The sequence below is a fragment of the Crotalus tigris genome, unplaced genomic scaffold (genome assembly GCF_016545835.1).
Source record: "Crotalus tigris isolate CLP2741 ecotype Arizona unplaced genomic scaffold, ASM1654583v1 scf7180000017605.3043972, whole genome shotgun sequence".
In the NCBI taxonomy this organism is placed as follows: Eukaryota; Metazoa; Chordata; class Lepidosauria; order Squamata; family Viperidae; genus Crotalus; species Crotalus tigris.
The window spans coordinates 131455-147865 of record NW_024096508.1 but is presented as its reverse complement, the minus strand read 5'-3'; the positions used below and the strand labels follow the sequence as shown (position 1 = coordinate 147865).

The following is a 16411-nucleotide window of genomic DNA, read 5'->3' as shown; positions in this document are numbered from 1 at the left end:
GCTTTAAACATTTGGTTGCTTTTAGTTTAGTATTCTGGGTGTGCATTTCAGGTATGCATGTGAGTGTCAACAGGACGTATAGAATTTGTACTTCTATAATACACTTCGTTATCAATTCCATTGAAAAGAGAGGAGAGGTGTTTGATGATCCTGCATATGCGGCCCTCCAGATACATGCAGCAAAAAGAATCCACTACAGCACCCATCCACCCCAACCTGCAAATGCTCCTGTGCAAACGTATTTCAAATATGTTCTTATTAAATTTAGTCAATCGTATTTATTATTCTATGTGCTAACATTTCACCACATGGCATCAATATGTTGGAAGCATATCATATGTCAGATACTATTTCATGTTGTTTTCCTCCCCTTATTGAAACCTTTATCTTATGACTTTTAAAAGGCAAGGCAGCAATGTGCATAACATGCTTATATATAAATCACAACTCATATTACTGCATTATATAAAATTAGAGTTACCTTATGGCTTTTACACTTTCCTTAACCTGTAAAATTTGTCTGGTGCTTTTCCCATGTGCAGATTAGCATATTTATGGTGGACATTCCCCATGGCATCTCAGGCCCCACACCCCATTTCAATCTCAATCAGTCCCACAAGAAATATTGGCTTTATTTCTGGTTGTTTTTAGAAGATCTTCCCAATGTAGGCTCACTAGATGGGTTGGTTTACAATTCATCCCTCAGATATCAGGGCAGGTTGGCTGGACACCAATGCCTTAGACCAAAATACTTCAAGGATGCCAGTAGTTCAAGAAGATTAGATCATTGAGTTTTACCCTATCTTAGCTAGGGTAGTTTTACCTTAAGATACATTATAGTAAAAATGGCATATATTATACTAGATTCATTGAAATTTTATTAAGACTTTCAGGAAAGTCTCTTCAAGATGGGGGGGTGAGGAGGAGGGAGGAGAGAGAGGGAGTTATCAGTCCAGCTAGTAAATCCAAAGAAAAAAACTTTTCTTCCCCCAACCCAGGGATCTTCAAAATTTTCACTGTTGAAGAATATTTTTTTGAAATTAAATTACTAATCCCCGATGATTGGGTGTACGTAATTTCCCTTTGAAATTATCCATTAAATGTAAAGAAGGACAATAAAATAAAAAAACTACTGTCAACTGCTGCTAAAAGCTACATAATTTGTTTGTAACTATCTATAACTACTGTCAACTATTAAAAATGATTTATAACAATCTCCTCAAATCTTATTGCCCTTTTAGTCAGCTGTTTGTCAGCTCTTAGTCATCTGATTTACTTTCATGTAGTAATGATTTTATGGGTGTGCTTATATTTCCAACAGTATTAATACTGTATTTATGTAATATATAGCCTGAATAGAGGCTTTTGCTAATTCAACAATAAAGTCTTTGAACATCATTTTTTTTTCCAATTTCTAACTCCTAAGGAAAAAGATGACCCACATTTTATACATTGCTTTGAGTCTTATTTAAAATATTCACTTTGAGCTTTGCGGTCCAAGCAGAACTTGAACATACAATACACAGTAACTTCAAGACTAAATATGACTTCAGAACATAAAACAGTATTATGTTTTATCAGATCTTTTCCTATGTCCTATCAAAACAAAATAATTCAGAAAAATAACAGTAGAGTTTTTTGGATGTATATGAACCTTTCAATTAGACTTTACTCTTGTTGACTACATGGACTAATCTATAGTAAGCAGTTTTCTTGGCCATATTTTCAGCAATAGTTCTTCCTAGGGCTGAGAGGTATTGGTTGGCACAAAGTCTGAATGATGCCCCTCTTTTATCAAGTGATATAATAATAATAATAATAATAATAATAATAATAGTAGTAGTAGTAGTAGTAGTAGTAGTAGTAGTAGTAGTAAAGTTGGAAGGGACCTTGGAGGTCATCTAGTCCAACTCCCTGCTCAGGCAGGAAACCCTACACCATTTCGGACAAATGGCTGTCCAGTCTCTTCTTAAAAACTTCCAGTGTTGGAGCATTTACTGCTTCTGGAGGCAGGCAAACCTATGGCACGGGTGCCAGCGGCAGCACTCAGAACCCTCTCTGTGGGCATGCACACCATCTCCCCAATCCTAGGCCTTCAGCTGGGTTTTATAAAACCTTTTCGCTTTAGGCCTCCGCCGCCGTGTACAAAAAAAAAAAGATTCAATCAATCAATTTCAACTTCTCGCGGGGAAAAAAAATCTTGCAAAGTTGGAATTGATTGATTAAACTTTTTAGTCCCACCCAGTCTGCCTTTACCACTGCAGCCACGCCCACCCACTGGGCCACACCCACCCAATTGGCCACACTCAGCCAATGGGCCACACCCACCCGGCACCCAATGATGCATAAGTGGGTTTTGGGCTGCAGTTTGGGCACTCGGTCTCTAAAAGGTTCGCCATCACTGATCTAGTGATCCATTTTTATGTTTTAACAGGCATAACGGATTATTCAAGTTATACATCTTCTGCAACAATTCAAAATAGTTATTTTGACCAAATATAATGTACTATCATTTTAATAATAACAGAACTACCTATAGTATGTACCAAAGATTTGGAATGGGAGGACCATTTATTATGAGATTCATTTGACAGAAAACATAGATGAATGAACTTCCCCACATGTATATTTCATATTATTAATTGAAGTTAGTCCCACAAAAGCTGCAAAAACTAATTAACCTATGTATAACAATCCATGTAAAATAACTCTCAGAAGACATGGTATTTCATAGGAACACAATGAAATAGCCTGTTTCAAATAATGAAAAGGATAAATAAAGGCAGGAATGAATGTCTGAATGAGACTTTGTATAATGTAACTCTGTAATGTATACTCTTAGATAAATCCCAGCGTCTTTAATAAGATTACTTCTGAGAAAGTACATTTAGAACTGTAGCCTTAGTCAACACTTCTATGTTGAGATCCTTTTAAATCCAATAGAGTTTAGTCCATAGAAGTGGGTGATGGATTACTATCTTCAAGTATTTGACCAAGCAAGAGGTTGTGCAGCCATTTTCTTTTCTGACTCAAGCAATAAATTGTAGTAAACTAACATTAGTTTTTAAATGGTAGCTAAATTTTAGCCCTCAAGTTTCTAAGATTCACACATGTTCTTTGCTTTTCTTCACCTCATACCGGTACTTTCTATTAGAAGAGCTATTTAAAGTTCTAAAAACTGAATATATATCTCTCAACACAAAATATGCTCATTCTTTAACTATAGCTCCATTTCAAACTGTTGCAAATTATTTTAACTTAATAAATGGCAATTAACTTTTAAAAACTAGGATGCAAAATAGTTAAGGTAGAAATGTTTTTCTTGTATAATATAGACAAGAAAACCTAACTGAATATTTCAAAAATAATTATTTTAAATGCATCTTAAAAATCATGTTTTTGAAGCAACTTAAATATTCTAAACAGTCACTCAGATCAACTTTACAGATCCAGTTATGAACAATTCATAATCAAAAAGTAAGTTTGTCTGGTTTCATTGACATTATTTTCAAGCAAAAGTCTCAGTCCTATGAAGATGTTTATAATATAGTTCCGTGAGTATAAAATCAGTTTCAGTCCTTTCAAATAAACCGATTACATCACTCAGAGATAAGTGCTTCAACAGACTATGGATGACTAGTTTCCTTCAAAGGAAAAAGTTAGTTAGAAAATGAAATATGAATGGATATATAAATGGATAAATTCCTTTATCTTATTACAACTTTGCCCATTTCTGATTTACCAAATTTTGTCAGCAAGAGGTTGAGCTGTTCCTCTATTTTTTTAAGGCATGGTTCCAGTTTAGTTTTCAAAGAAATTCATTAGACAGCATGAGGGCCAAAATCAGAATGTGCCTGATGTATAATTCACTAAGTCAGCAGGGCATTAATAAGCTTCACAAAGATAATTTCCTATGGAAGTTCTTACAGGGGGGTATTCATTAATACAAATGTCTCAGCTTGGAGCCCTTTGGAATTAGTTTTGCGTCATGAAAATGATCTTGGTAGCTTTTCTCAGTGTATATTAAGATATATTGGGACTGTAAATTCTAAAATTTCCATCCTGGTAGACCAAACATACCTAGAATCAACAGTTGGAGAAGGTATCTACAGACAACTTAATACTGTTTCAGGGCTGCCTAGAGGAACGAGGGAGCTGAGGAAATTGTACAAACAGAAGGTTCCCACAAAGCAAGATACCACATTCTGAGTTTTCATGAAAACTAATGGACCCTGCTCTTCTTGTGGCATATTCTTCACCAGAGATCAACATCTGCATAGGTCTTTCCACGGGGAAATATCACTATCCACTACATCAGGCCTATTTTAGGTACTCTGCATAGTTCTACCACTTCTCCTGGTTTTCTGGATTTAGTCACCATACCTGTATTTGATTGCCCACTTTCTATTAAAACACCAGTAGCAATAACATCAAGAGGTTAATCATTATGAACTGAATAATTTCCAATATCATCTGCCAAATAACTTTAAATGTTATGAATAATGTTATATTATTTATCACATATTTCCAATCACTTTACAGGGGTCTGCTATCAAGCAAAAAGGCAAAAAAGAAATACTTTAAATAAATAGTCTCATATATCATAATACGGATCAAGGGAATTTAAAATTAAGGATTATGTTAAAATATTATAGATAATTTAAAGTATTAAAGTAAACAAGGTGAGCCTTCAAAATATTTATAGTCTGAAGCTTATTGTTAAAAGAAAGAATCAATTATCTGTTTTGGAATATTTGCAACATAAAGTTAGAGAGTTACCATCAATTTGAAGGATTATGTATGGTTTAAAAGAATTTCTCTTTGAAAATGTATACATTTTTTCTTTAGACTCATTATCAACTTGTCCAAATCTGTTTTGTAGGTTTTTGAAATAATATAAAAACCTGCAAACCCTGTTTTAGCAGAGCCAAAGGTAGGACAGATATATGATTGAATAGCATAAATCATGTTTTTAAATTATCTCCAATTATTGACCTTGTCCAGCCTGTTTGATCAATTACGTGGAAGGAATTGCTTGAGTGTGAATGAAATAAAATGTTCCCCATGGACCATTAAAAGCCCTTCATTCCTGCACTTCTGTTCCCAGATACTTTACCACTCAATCAAATTTCTCTTGTTTCCTGCATTTCTCTTACTCCAAAGTACATGAGTGCTGTTCACGCTGGTGAGGGGCAGGGGAAAAGAGGATGCAGGGTATGTGTATGCACATAGAGGCTGGGGAAAGAGGATGTGTGTGCCAGAAAATGAGGAAAGAAGGGTGGAATTTTCCTATCCTGCTGCTACTAGGAGTTGTGGGGACTACCATACATCTTGTGGGTATCAGATGGGGAAGGCTGATGTATACCTGTTTTATTTATGCTGAAAAATGTTACAGAATTTGTAGTTGGAAGATAAGATGACTGATTAAGATCTAGGCTGCAATGTAACAGATGACCAAAAGACTAGATTTACCAGTTCCCAAGACAACCAATTATCTTGGCCAATCAAACACTGACTTTTTTTAATGTCTTAGATTTTAAATTCTTTATGCAGAGAATTACTGTAATTTAAGGGAGTAAAAGAAAACCCACAGATTCTAGCAAGATCAGGGCTGTCTGTTTTATGACACCTCATCTACAATTAGGCAAACACCTACTCCAGGAATAGTTTATTCTTGGGGAGTGCAGGGCAGTGGTCAATTCCACAGTCCATAAAGAAACACAAAGACCTAAAACAATCCAGTGAATTCCATGAGGGTCAGGGATTATTGTCTCTAAATGACAACCCTGAAATAATTCTCAGGTAACCATTGAAACTTTGTAATGTAAACAAACCTTCAGAGATTAAGAAGAGACCTGAATGGATCCAGGCTGCAAACTGAGTATATTGCACCATTATTTGTTATCATATTGTGTAAAAAGAATAAGATTCCATATGGGTTGTAGCCTTCCTCAATGCAAAGGAAGACTAAAGTAAAAAAGAAATGAGAAAAAGGACTTGTCACCCACCACCTTTGCTTATACAGTAACATTTTGGAATGATCTAGTAAGTTAAAGACTATCACCAGAACATTAATATGTATGGAATTTATCCCTTGATTAAATGCTAGTTGTTAGGCTATATATTTATACAGTCCATTTTAATTCCATTATGTCTCTGCTGATTCCACAAAACATTTTAACCTAGGATTTAGAACAGAAGCATACAAGCATTCAAAAATTCAATATTATGGCCCAGTAATAATATATTGATTTTAAGGGAACCTAACGTTGGCGAATTAATATAGCAGAATGAGACATGATGCTTATACAATTATCAGAATTCAGTGGGACAACTTATACAAAACATTATCAATATGTCAATTACTAGAGTTTATTACATGTCCACTAAGAAGACATGTAATAAGAGGATAAGAAGACAGTAACCTAATTTCTTCAGACGATGGAAATAAAAAAATACAATCCTGTGCACATTCTTTTAAAATGTATTAAGCACTGTGCTTAATTATGAGATTTGGTTCTGTTTTTATTTGCATTGATACAACATTCAAGCCAATCAGTTAAGCAGATATGACTATTTCAATATTGGGAGAAATGTTTTGTCCTAATAGCATTTTCTTCAGTTAAAAAAGAAAACTGAATGATCCACAAACATGGAATTTTATGGTACGGCACTTTTTGCACAAATAAACCTTTCAGCTCAGCTGAGTTCATAATGGCCAAGGGGTACTGAAGGTCATTCAAAATGAAGTAGGAATAAAGGATTCCTTATTTATTTATTTATTTAAACAAGTTTTATTAGTTTTTTCATTTTACAAACCAGTGCTTAAGAATCACTGTGGTGGCAGGGCAATCAATTGTCCAAATACAAAGTCATACTCATAAAGATCAAATTAAATCATTTAAAAAAAAGTTAAAAGAAAAGCACCCCTCTCTATTCCCTCTAGTAGTATATTATATTCAAGTTAATATATTTCAGTACAACTAAGTCAGTCATCAATAAAATTTCATCTAAATAAATCCAAATCCTATATTAAGCTTTACTATTTCAATTGCTATATTCCATATTGTAACAAAAATACATAATTAACACTTCAAATGTCTCTCCATACCTTTTTTTCCCATTAACACAATCAATATTCATTTATTAATATCATTCCTTCTTTTTTCTTAATCAGTAACATTTCATCTAAATAAGTCCAAATCCTGAGGGAGTGATAGTTTTTTCCTTTCTCTCTTTTCTTTTTTGAATTAATATTTTTATTATTAGGAATGATAGCTATTTTGTAATGGAAGAAGAATAAGAAAAAAAAGAAATGATATTAACAAATGTTTATTGATTATGTTAAGAAAAAAGGGAATGGGGAGACACCCGAAGTGTTAATTATTTATTTAGATTAGCTATATGGAAGATAGTAATTGATTCCTTTTTTATTTTATGGGAATTACCCAGAGTTACATCTGCCAGCAGGAAGATGGGTATGTGTTCAGGCAAATAACTTTGGTGTTATTAAGTTATTTTGTATGTATGTCCATGGAAATCAGAACTCCACCCTTTGGATCCTAAAAATATCATGTGATAATAATGTTGCATTGGCAGCAACTACTCAAAATATTATTTGCATACCTGTTTAAAAAAGATTACTGCTTTAGGTGGTAGTCTAGGTCTAGACAACTTTGAGGAGACAATGTAATCCAAATATAAGAAACTGTAGTATGTCTCATTACTATTTATTTGATTTTTAATTTGTCTTTATTATTATTTACTACATCTTTTTTATGCAACCTCTATTCTGTTTCTCCTAGTATTAATTTTCTATTACAAGATAGTGTGAATGATTTACTTATCCTATTCCTTTAGAGGCTTACTAAGCTTTAGACCAATTATCTTCCAAAATTTTATAGAAGGATATGCATTTGTTCAACAAAACAGTGTGACTTGCTATGATTTAAATATTTGTTTTCTGCATGATGATATATGTGTTTTAATTATTCATTTAATTAAATAATGCATTCATAAGGTATACTATATTCCTAGCCTTTGCAATTGGAGAAAAGTTTAAATCATGTTGAAAATTGATCTGTCAATTATTTCATTTAGCTACATCAACATCTCTTCCAAGCTTGATTCTTGTGACTAACTGGACACATACGGTATGTTGTATTATTGGCAACAATACAGGTTTCCATTGCTTCATCCTTAATTCGATTCAGAGAATGAATCATTTTCTATTTTCCAAGGAAATAAAACGTTGAAATATTCACAAAAGCGAGTTAACTGCATAACCTTCTACCGATTACACCCTTACATTTGGAGGTTTTATATTCTTTTAAAGTTCCCATTCACTGCTTTTTTTTCATCCCCCCCCCCATTTATACTTAGCCTAAACCCTCTAATGAGCTGCTACCGAATTTCAGTAAATTAATCCTGGAAGAGAACGGAAAACATTTCAGTATTTAGCTTGAAAACTACAAAACCCAGGATTCAGTTCGGGAAAAGTGCCTATTTTCAGAGCTCCCCTATAAAGAAAGGAACTGATATAATAGGGAAGTTCTCCCAAATACGACTACATTCCCCATAGTTCAAGGCGACCAAAATATCCGTATGGGGTCCGCCCCTGGCCACCTCCCTCTCCCCGGCAGAGCGCCCGGATAAAGGTTCCGTTCCGTGCGCAGTGCGACTTGATGCGTCGCTGCTGACAGGACAGCAGGAGGTTAAGGCTGGGGAAAAGGCGGCAGCGACAGCCTGGCATCTCCCGACTCCCCACCGCGGTGGGAAGGGGACTCTGGAGTTGAAGCCCCGGCGGAGGAAATGTCGGAAGGATGGGGAGGCCCCACCGTCCGCGGCTCCGGCGGAGGATTAAACCGCGAGCTATGCCGCACGTTCGGCCACTACAACCGGCACCTAGCGCGATTGCAGCACAACTTGCGCGAAACGAAGAAATTCTTCCGCGACATCAAATATTCCCAAGGGCCCACTGTTTTCCCCGTTGCTAATGCTGGGCCTGTCGGGGAGGAGCCGCCTGAACAACACCCCGCCCCTTCGGCCGTTGATAGCGCCCCTGCTGGTGGGGGTGCCTGCCTGCAGACCGGTAAGTGTGAAGGGCATAACAGAGACGACGGTGTGGAAGACTTGCATTCAGGGTCCTGGGGGGGGGGACAATTCCCCACACCCCATCAAACGGGACGTCTAGAAAAAAACACATTGGGACAGCTGTAGTTCTTTCTGTCTCCATCACTGAAGCGGGAAAGGCCAGCGCTTTACGGAAATCCCGTGGGCAAAGTGAGGGGGTGGACTCGACTGGAGAGAGAAAACCCCAGATTTGAGCAGCGGGTAGAGAAAGGGCAGGTGGAAGACATTACAGAATTGATGGAAACTGACAAATGTTTTCGGAGGTGCCTTGAAGACAGCAGGAAAGCACGGTTGACAACCCTGTGCTTAATAAAGCCTGTCCACCTCCAAGCGCAGGGGGCCTGCTGTGGATGCACAAATGACAGCTGTGTTCTCCGTTAGGGCATCTGACCTGAGAGAAGAGCTGCTGGTGATGGCCCGTGGCTAGTTTTTACTGTGTTTTAAAGAAGGGCGGGCAGTGTGATTCTGAATAGACGATATTTTTTTTTTAAAAAAAACCTCTCTATTTTAAAACTCTTAGTTTGGAGATTTCACCTGGTTCCTGATTCTTGTGCAAGACCTTCCTTTATATCTTGGATTAATGATAATATTTGTAGCTCAGTGTTCAAAGGAGGGGTCCTTGGTTTTCTCTGAGCTTGTTTTCTTGCAGACATTTTATTACCCAAAGTAGGTAACATCATCAGTGCTGGATTGTAGATCTGTTTTCAGTAATTGTGTAAACCATCTTTCTTTACTTCAGCAAAACAAAAGTCTGGGAACTTAAACTTGGAGAATGTGCAGCAATGGCCAAATTATCAGCATTTATTCATTAAAATATGACTTATTAAGGGAAAAAGAATGACCAAATCAGATATAAATGAACATTTTAAATTTGCAAAAAAGATGAAAGTTGCCATTATCCTTTTGAAGCAAATATACTGAAGCATGATCTATAGGCAGCAAACTTGAGTACTATACTGCTCTCTCAAGTAGCGATTAGAAGATAACTATAAACATCACAATAGAATAGTGTGTAGGGAAAGCTAATTATTTTTCACTTCCTTTTTTTCTTTGATCGCTCCAAATATGTGAATCTAGCTTCTGGATACTTTGTAAACAGATCGTCCATTTATTAACATTGGAAATGGTAGAATTTCTAGAGCTATTAATGAAGTAATAAATCAATATTTTTGAAGAAATATATGAATAAGTGGATATATCCGAAGCCTAGATGCACTGTATAGGACTTAATAGAATAATGTTTCATTGTACAAATTGGAACAAGATTCTGAAGAAATGTGTAAGTTGAATATATGACCTGTATCTTTGAGAAATATGATAAATTTATGCTAAGTAAATGAGTAGTTAAAATATGTGTCTTCTGATAAGAGAAATACTTTCATATAAGTCGTTTGGGCTGTTTGTGTTTGTCTTGTAACTTACATTTCAAGAAACATTTAAGTATTGAATTTTTGGTTGAGAGCTATTAATATGAAAGTTATAACAATGCTGTAATATTGATCTGGCAGTTATTTTAGGGTCAGTAGAATGTTTTGCTCTATAACTTGTCTATTTAGAGACTTCTGTGGTTCATGCCTCATGGAGTAGACCAAAATATACTAGGAAAATCTCTATTTGAAGAAATTACTGCATATACAACTGAAGCAGTATAAATTCTCCCTGGTGTACAGATGTCTATTATGGGAAAATGAGACAGTTAATAATTTATTAACTGTTTAATATATTAAACAATTTATTAATAATTTAAACAGAATTTAAACATTTTTGTCCTCCATCCCTTGTCCCTTGAGAAATAGTGTTACTAGATAGAATAAACATATATAGAAACAGGCTGTATACCCAGCATACTGTAGTTGCCAAGTTATGTTTGATAACTGATATAATACCTGAAAGGGTAATGGAAGTAAAGTTGCTTTGTTACAGTTTGGAGCCAAAGACTTGGGCAAGTTTGTACATGTAATACCACTTCCAAGATGCTTCTTGTGCATTTGCAGCATTGGAATAAACTCTGATTCATACTAAGACCATGCACAACTTATGCCATATGATTGTAGGAAAAGGTGCAGTTGGTATAAAGGTTTGCAAACCTACATTCCTGCCCCTTCCTTCTGAAAAACCATTTTACTTTCAGATCTGAAGTATATGGTACGGCTCTAGTTCATACAATACCTTTTTGTTATGATTACAAATGGATGGAACCAGAGAATAAGCAATTATGAACCTGATATTACCATATGAAAAAAGCTTATTTTGAAATATTGAGATTAATAGAATATTTCTGTAAAAGGTAATTTAGGTTAATTTCACTTTTTCTTGCAGTTCACCATTAATGGTTCATATGTTGTTGTTTTCATTGAAATAATGAAACAAATCATTAGTTAAACTTTATACATTTATGTGTTTACATTTGTACAATTAATAACTTAGCTATTTTTTATTCAAGTTATATTGTATTTAAATAGATTTTTGTAGTATAAAGCATATAGCCTAAGATTCCATGCTAGTGTATCTCTGCCACTGTGGAAAAAAGTCTTTAATATCTTTCTAAAAACAAATCCCAAAACAATGGTATTTTTTTATTAGGTGTTCCTAACTTGAAAACATTCCAAAAATGTTCTTTTCCCTCAAAACCCTATCAGACTAATAGAGTCAATATGATAAAATAGTAACAAAAAATTGAACAATATATATTTAGTTGATTGCAAGTATGCTGAGTGCCTTCAACTCAGCTAATAAAAGAAGCTACAGTTTTTCACTGCCTAAGTTTTAGGATGATTTCTGTAGAACATACTGTAATTTGGATGGAAAATATTGAATAATACATTTCTGAAGTCCCACAGCTTTTTTTAGCATATTCAAAATTATAGTAAATTTTTATAGTTTATCTGAATTTCATATCTAAATCCTTTGCGTCCTTAATAAATATTGTAAAGAGTGACTTAGTGGCCTTGTCTAAATTGATCAACTAGCTTGATATGTTTCTTATTGGTGGGTGGGGGTTGTCCTTTAATAAGCAGCACAGATTTGATATTGATATGTAGTTGAATTTTGAGCTGGGTTTCTCCCTTCATTGCATGCTATGAAATCCTCAATGATAATGATAGATATATTGGCAAATTGGCTTGTTACATGCAAATGGAAGAAAAGTGTGCAACACCCATGATTTGATTGAAAGCTACTTCATGTACTGTAGTACAATCCTGACATGAATATAGAGTAAAAGATGTGCATAATGTTTATAAATCATCTACACATTTTGAAATTAAGCATGTGATAAAGTCATAATTGCAGGCAAAGGATTTAACAATAGTTATTTTTAATTAAGTATATTAAGCATTGCATTGTTTTACTATTATTTAATATTAAAGTTTTAAAAAGGAAACGAATCCTAACAAAAATTAATAGAAGGTAATGAAATAAGGGAAGAAAGAAAAAAAGAGAAAAGTGCAAAAAAGAAAATATAGAAAGAAATTTCCAATTTTATTTGCAGCAAATATATTTACAAAGTTATCTCTTATTCTATGGTAAATAAAGAAAAGCTTTCTTTTTTCTATTATATAGTTTTTTCCTAATCATCAAAACCACAAATCGTAAGTTCATTTTTTTCCTGTTTTATGCAAAAAGTCTATAAGGGATTTCTATTTAGCAATAAATTTAGCCTATATTACCTTTTCTTCAGTCAGGGAAGTCAGTTCCATTTTTGAGCATATAATAATATTGCTGCAATTATTATATATAAAACTTATATATATTATATATGACTTTTTTCCAGCTTTCTGTCCATTAATCCCAATATATCCTTTTATTATTAGATCTTCTCTTGATTTTGTTTTATATTCCCTTTGAAAAAAAATCTAATATATTTAGTTTCATGTAGTTTCATAAACATAAACCATTTATGTTTTCATCTATAAATGATTCTTGTCCTGAGAGCCACAAAAGATTTTTTTGGGCACAACCTAGGTTTATATTTATTACATATTTTCAGAATTGCACAGCTGGATAATTATTTTCAAAATCTATATTAACCTAGCTTTGTTGTATCCATTCCACCCAAATCTCAGATTATGTCCTTCCAATTCTTATAACCTTTTCTTATGACACTGTTTAATCCAAACTAAACAATGAGCTGCAAAGTATAATTTCAAACTTGATAAATCCAATTCTCTTGTTTCTTTTTGCATCTTTCAATACCTTATATTTAACTTGTGTTCCCCCCACCCCCGGTCATACAAATTTAGCCATTGCTTACATAGTGCATCAGTTGTCAAAGCAGATATTGTCTGAAAGAAAAATAACATTCTAGGCAAAACATTCATCTTAATCACAGAAATTCTGCCTAATAATGACAGTTGTACTTTATCCCATGTTAACATTTTTTAAATTACATTCCATGTCTTCACATAATTATTTTGAAAAAAACATACAATCATATTTTTCATAGTGATACACAAATATTTTACCTTTCTTTTGATCTTGAAATTAATTTTATTCATCAGTTTTTTTGATATTGTATTAATTTAAAAACCTACTGGTTCATCCTTATCTTAATTGTTAGTGCACCAAATCCTTTTAATGCTAAGAACTTTCAAATAGACTGCTGGAAAGAATAATACAATATGTTATTTCAGAATTACTTGTACAGCAAAAAATAAGTAATGAAACTAAGGTGTTTTTTTCATCATTCAGTTTTTCTTCAGAAGAACATAAACTTTCATATCCTTACCTAATACAATAGTAAAACAACATTTGCCAAATTTAACATTGCTTTTGAATAGCTTCAAATACAAAAACTATTCCAGTAGCTTTAAACTTATTTAATGCTGATTTTGTAGATTTGTTTTAAGGGCATCTGATTGTGGAATGACTCTGGGCAGATACAATGGGAGAATGATCTTGGGAGATGGCAGGAAGAGATGATGCCTAGGATAATGGTTGGATAAAAGACTTCACAGCCCGCAGCTGCATAATGGAAAGAAGCTCAGAAGGGACACCTCCCCCCAAATTCTCAGGCTGTAAAGAAGATGGCAGGAGAGCTGTACTTTTAAGACTTGTAAAATTCTGTTAATGTAGCCTTACAATAAAATAGGATTAGCTCATCTGATTGTGTTTCCTGTGTAGTCTACCTCTGAAGGCTGATAGCAGTTTACATAAGAAAGTATGAAACACAACAAAAATAATACATGTGATCTTGCTTCCTATTTTTCTCACAATAGAAACAAATAGAAATAGTGAAGTAGATTGGGTTGGGTTGATATAATTATACATTAGGGATGGAGATGAAATTTTCAACTACCGTAAATGCCGGCGTATAAGACGACTTCCGCGAGCGCTGAAATCAGCGCCAAAGACGGGGGTCGTCTTATACGCCGAGTCGTCTTATACGCCGGAAATACTGGTAGTTTCCGGCGTATAAGACGACGTTCTAGGAATGCGGCCCGGCTATAAAGACGGGGGTCGTCTTATACGCCGGGTCGCCTTGTACGCCGGCATTTACGGTAAGCATGTTGAATTAAAATCTTGTATTACTATTGTCACAATTAATTTCAGTGGGCCGAACAGTTTATTTAACAACCAGAAATCTTCCAGGACTCCATAGCGTTTCTTTAATAATAGTTTTGTTCAAGCAATATTTTTTTTTGTTTACCTGGATGATGTCTAATTAGAGATTTGATGCACAGTTAATATGGATTTGAAACAAAGTTAAAGGGCTTCAAATAAATAAAATCACTTCCACTAGGTAGTATATTTCAGATTCTGTGTGTTTAATCATGGTGAGATTTGTGAAGTATATTTTAAATGCCTGCCTGTGTTCTTTATCTTTAATGCAAGGATAGCTTGTCTAGAACTCTCAAGATGTGTTCTAAGGATTGTAAGTTTGTTCTTATGAAGAAACATAATTGTTTTCTAGACAGTTGGAAATTCTGATAATATTTTTTCATCTGGTATAAAATGATTTCGCTATCAAACTGGTTTAGTCTAGCTATTACTAATTATTACTAATTATTCTTGCTTACACATTCTTTTTCAGTTTGCAGAATGATAGCTTTTCAATTCAGTTATTTTCTACCTCTTTAGCTTGCTAGAATTATCTGAAAAAGAAAAGTAATTACAGAAAAATCTATGAAAGTTGACCACCCAAGGGATTAAATGAAAGTGGTCAATATAGGAGGTGGTCAACATATGGAACAACTGTACTAATATGTACATGTGCCTCATTTTATTGTACAGCTTTTATTAGAGAATGTCATACAGAAACACACATAGAGAAAACACAGGAAAATCATTCCTACAATACTGCATTATGCAAAATCAATACATTTACATATGAATGTATGTATTGTTTTCTCATGGTTTGATCATACTTTCTGAAAAAAAGAGTCAATTTTAGTCTGTTTCTTTTTCTTTTTATGAAGGTAAACGGAAAAGGCACTCTTAATGCTGGGTATACCGCTCAGCATACCTGGGCATTTTTCCATGGCAAGTGACTTTAACTGCATTATCAAATGACTGACATCCTCTTCTTTCGGAATATCTGCAATTCCTGTGTCCTCCTCACTTAATTCTTCTGCTTCATCAGTTGCTTCCAGCTGGGCTGTACCTTGGTCAATACTGACTGGAAAATTGCTTCTGGGTCAGGGTTAGGGTTAGGATTTTGCTTCTGCAGATGGACCATCGGTTTGCATTTTAGCAATGACCCACTGCAGAAGCTGGGCTCGGTAGTGCATTTTGAATGTCTTGATTATGCCTTGGTTGAGAGGTTTAGTTTTTGATGAAGTGTTAAGAGGCAAAAATTTTAGTTTCACGTTTGTAAGATGATTCATTTGGGGATGGCTCGGACAGTTATCCACTACAAGGAGAATGGACCTTTTTCATTTCTCGGTCAATACCTCTTATCCACTCCTCAAATAGAGCACCAGTCATCCATTCAGATTTGTTAGATTTCCGGGTAATGGGAAGGTCTTTGGGCTGCAGGTTCTTGAATGAGCATTGCTTTGTGGATTTACCAATCACCAAAGGTTTTAGCTTCTCTCTTGTTAAACTCACACACAGCAGAACGGTGAAACGTTTTTAGAAAGTTTTCCACTGTTACATTTGTCACCCCTCATAACGAGGAGTGTCAGGCATTGCCTTGAAAAAGAGTCTATACTCATCAGCATTAAAGAGGTCATCACCTTTACTGCAGAATCAAAGTTAAAAATATTGTATTCTTTGATATTCTTCTTGAAAGAAATTCATTGCTACTAATTCTGCATTTCACTTTTCTTGCCCTTGATGC

The 16411-nt window shown here is 34.6% G+C and overlaps 1 protein-coding gene across 2 annotated transcripts in view; it reads left to right on the top strand.

Annotated features, from left to right (window-relative positions):
• Positions 1 to 8448: 8448 nt before the first annotated feature.
• The window catches only part of DSTYK (dual serine/threonine and tyrosine protein kinase), a 42592-nt gene continuing 34629 nt past the window's right edge, over positions 8449 to 16411 (top strand). The window contains exon 1 of one of the 2 annotated variants that reach the window (XM_039320327.1): positions 8449 to 9091. In XM_039320327.1, the coding sequence (XP_039176261.1) occupies positions 8812 to 9091 (280 nt within the window). In that variant the 5' untranslated portion in view covers positions 8449 to 8811. The remainder of the gene's footprint in view (positions 9092 to 16411) is intronic. The other variant, XM_039320318.1, reaches the window with a different exon arrangement.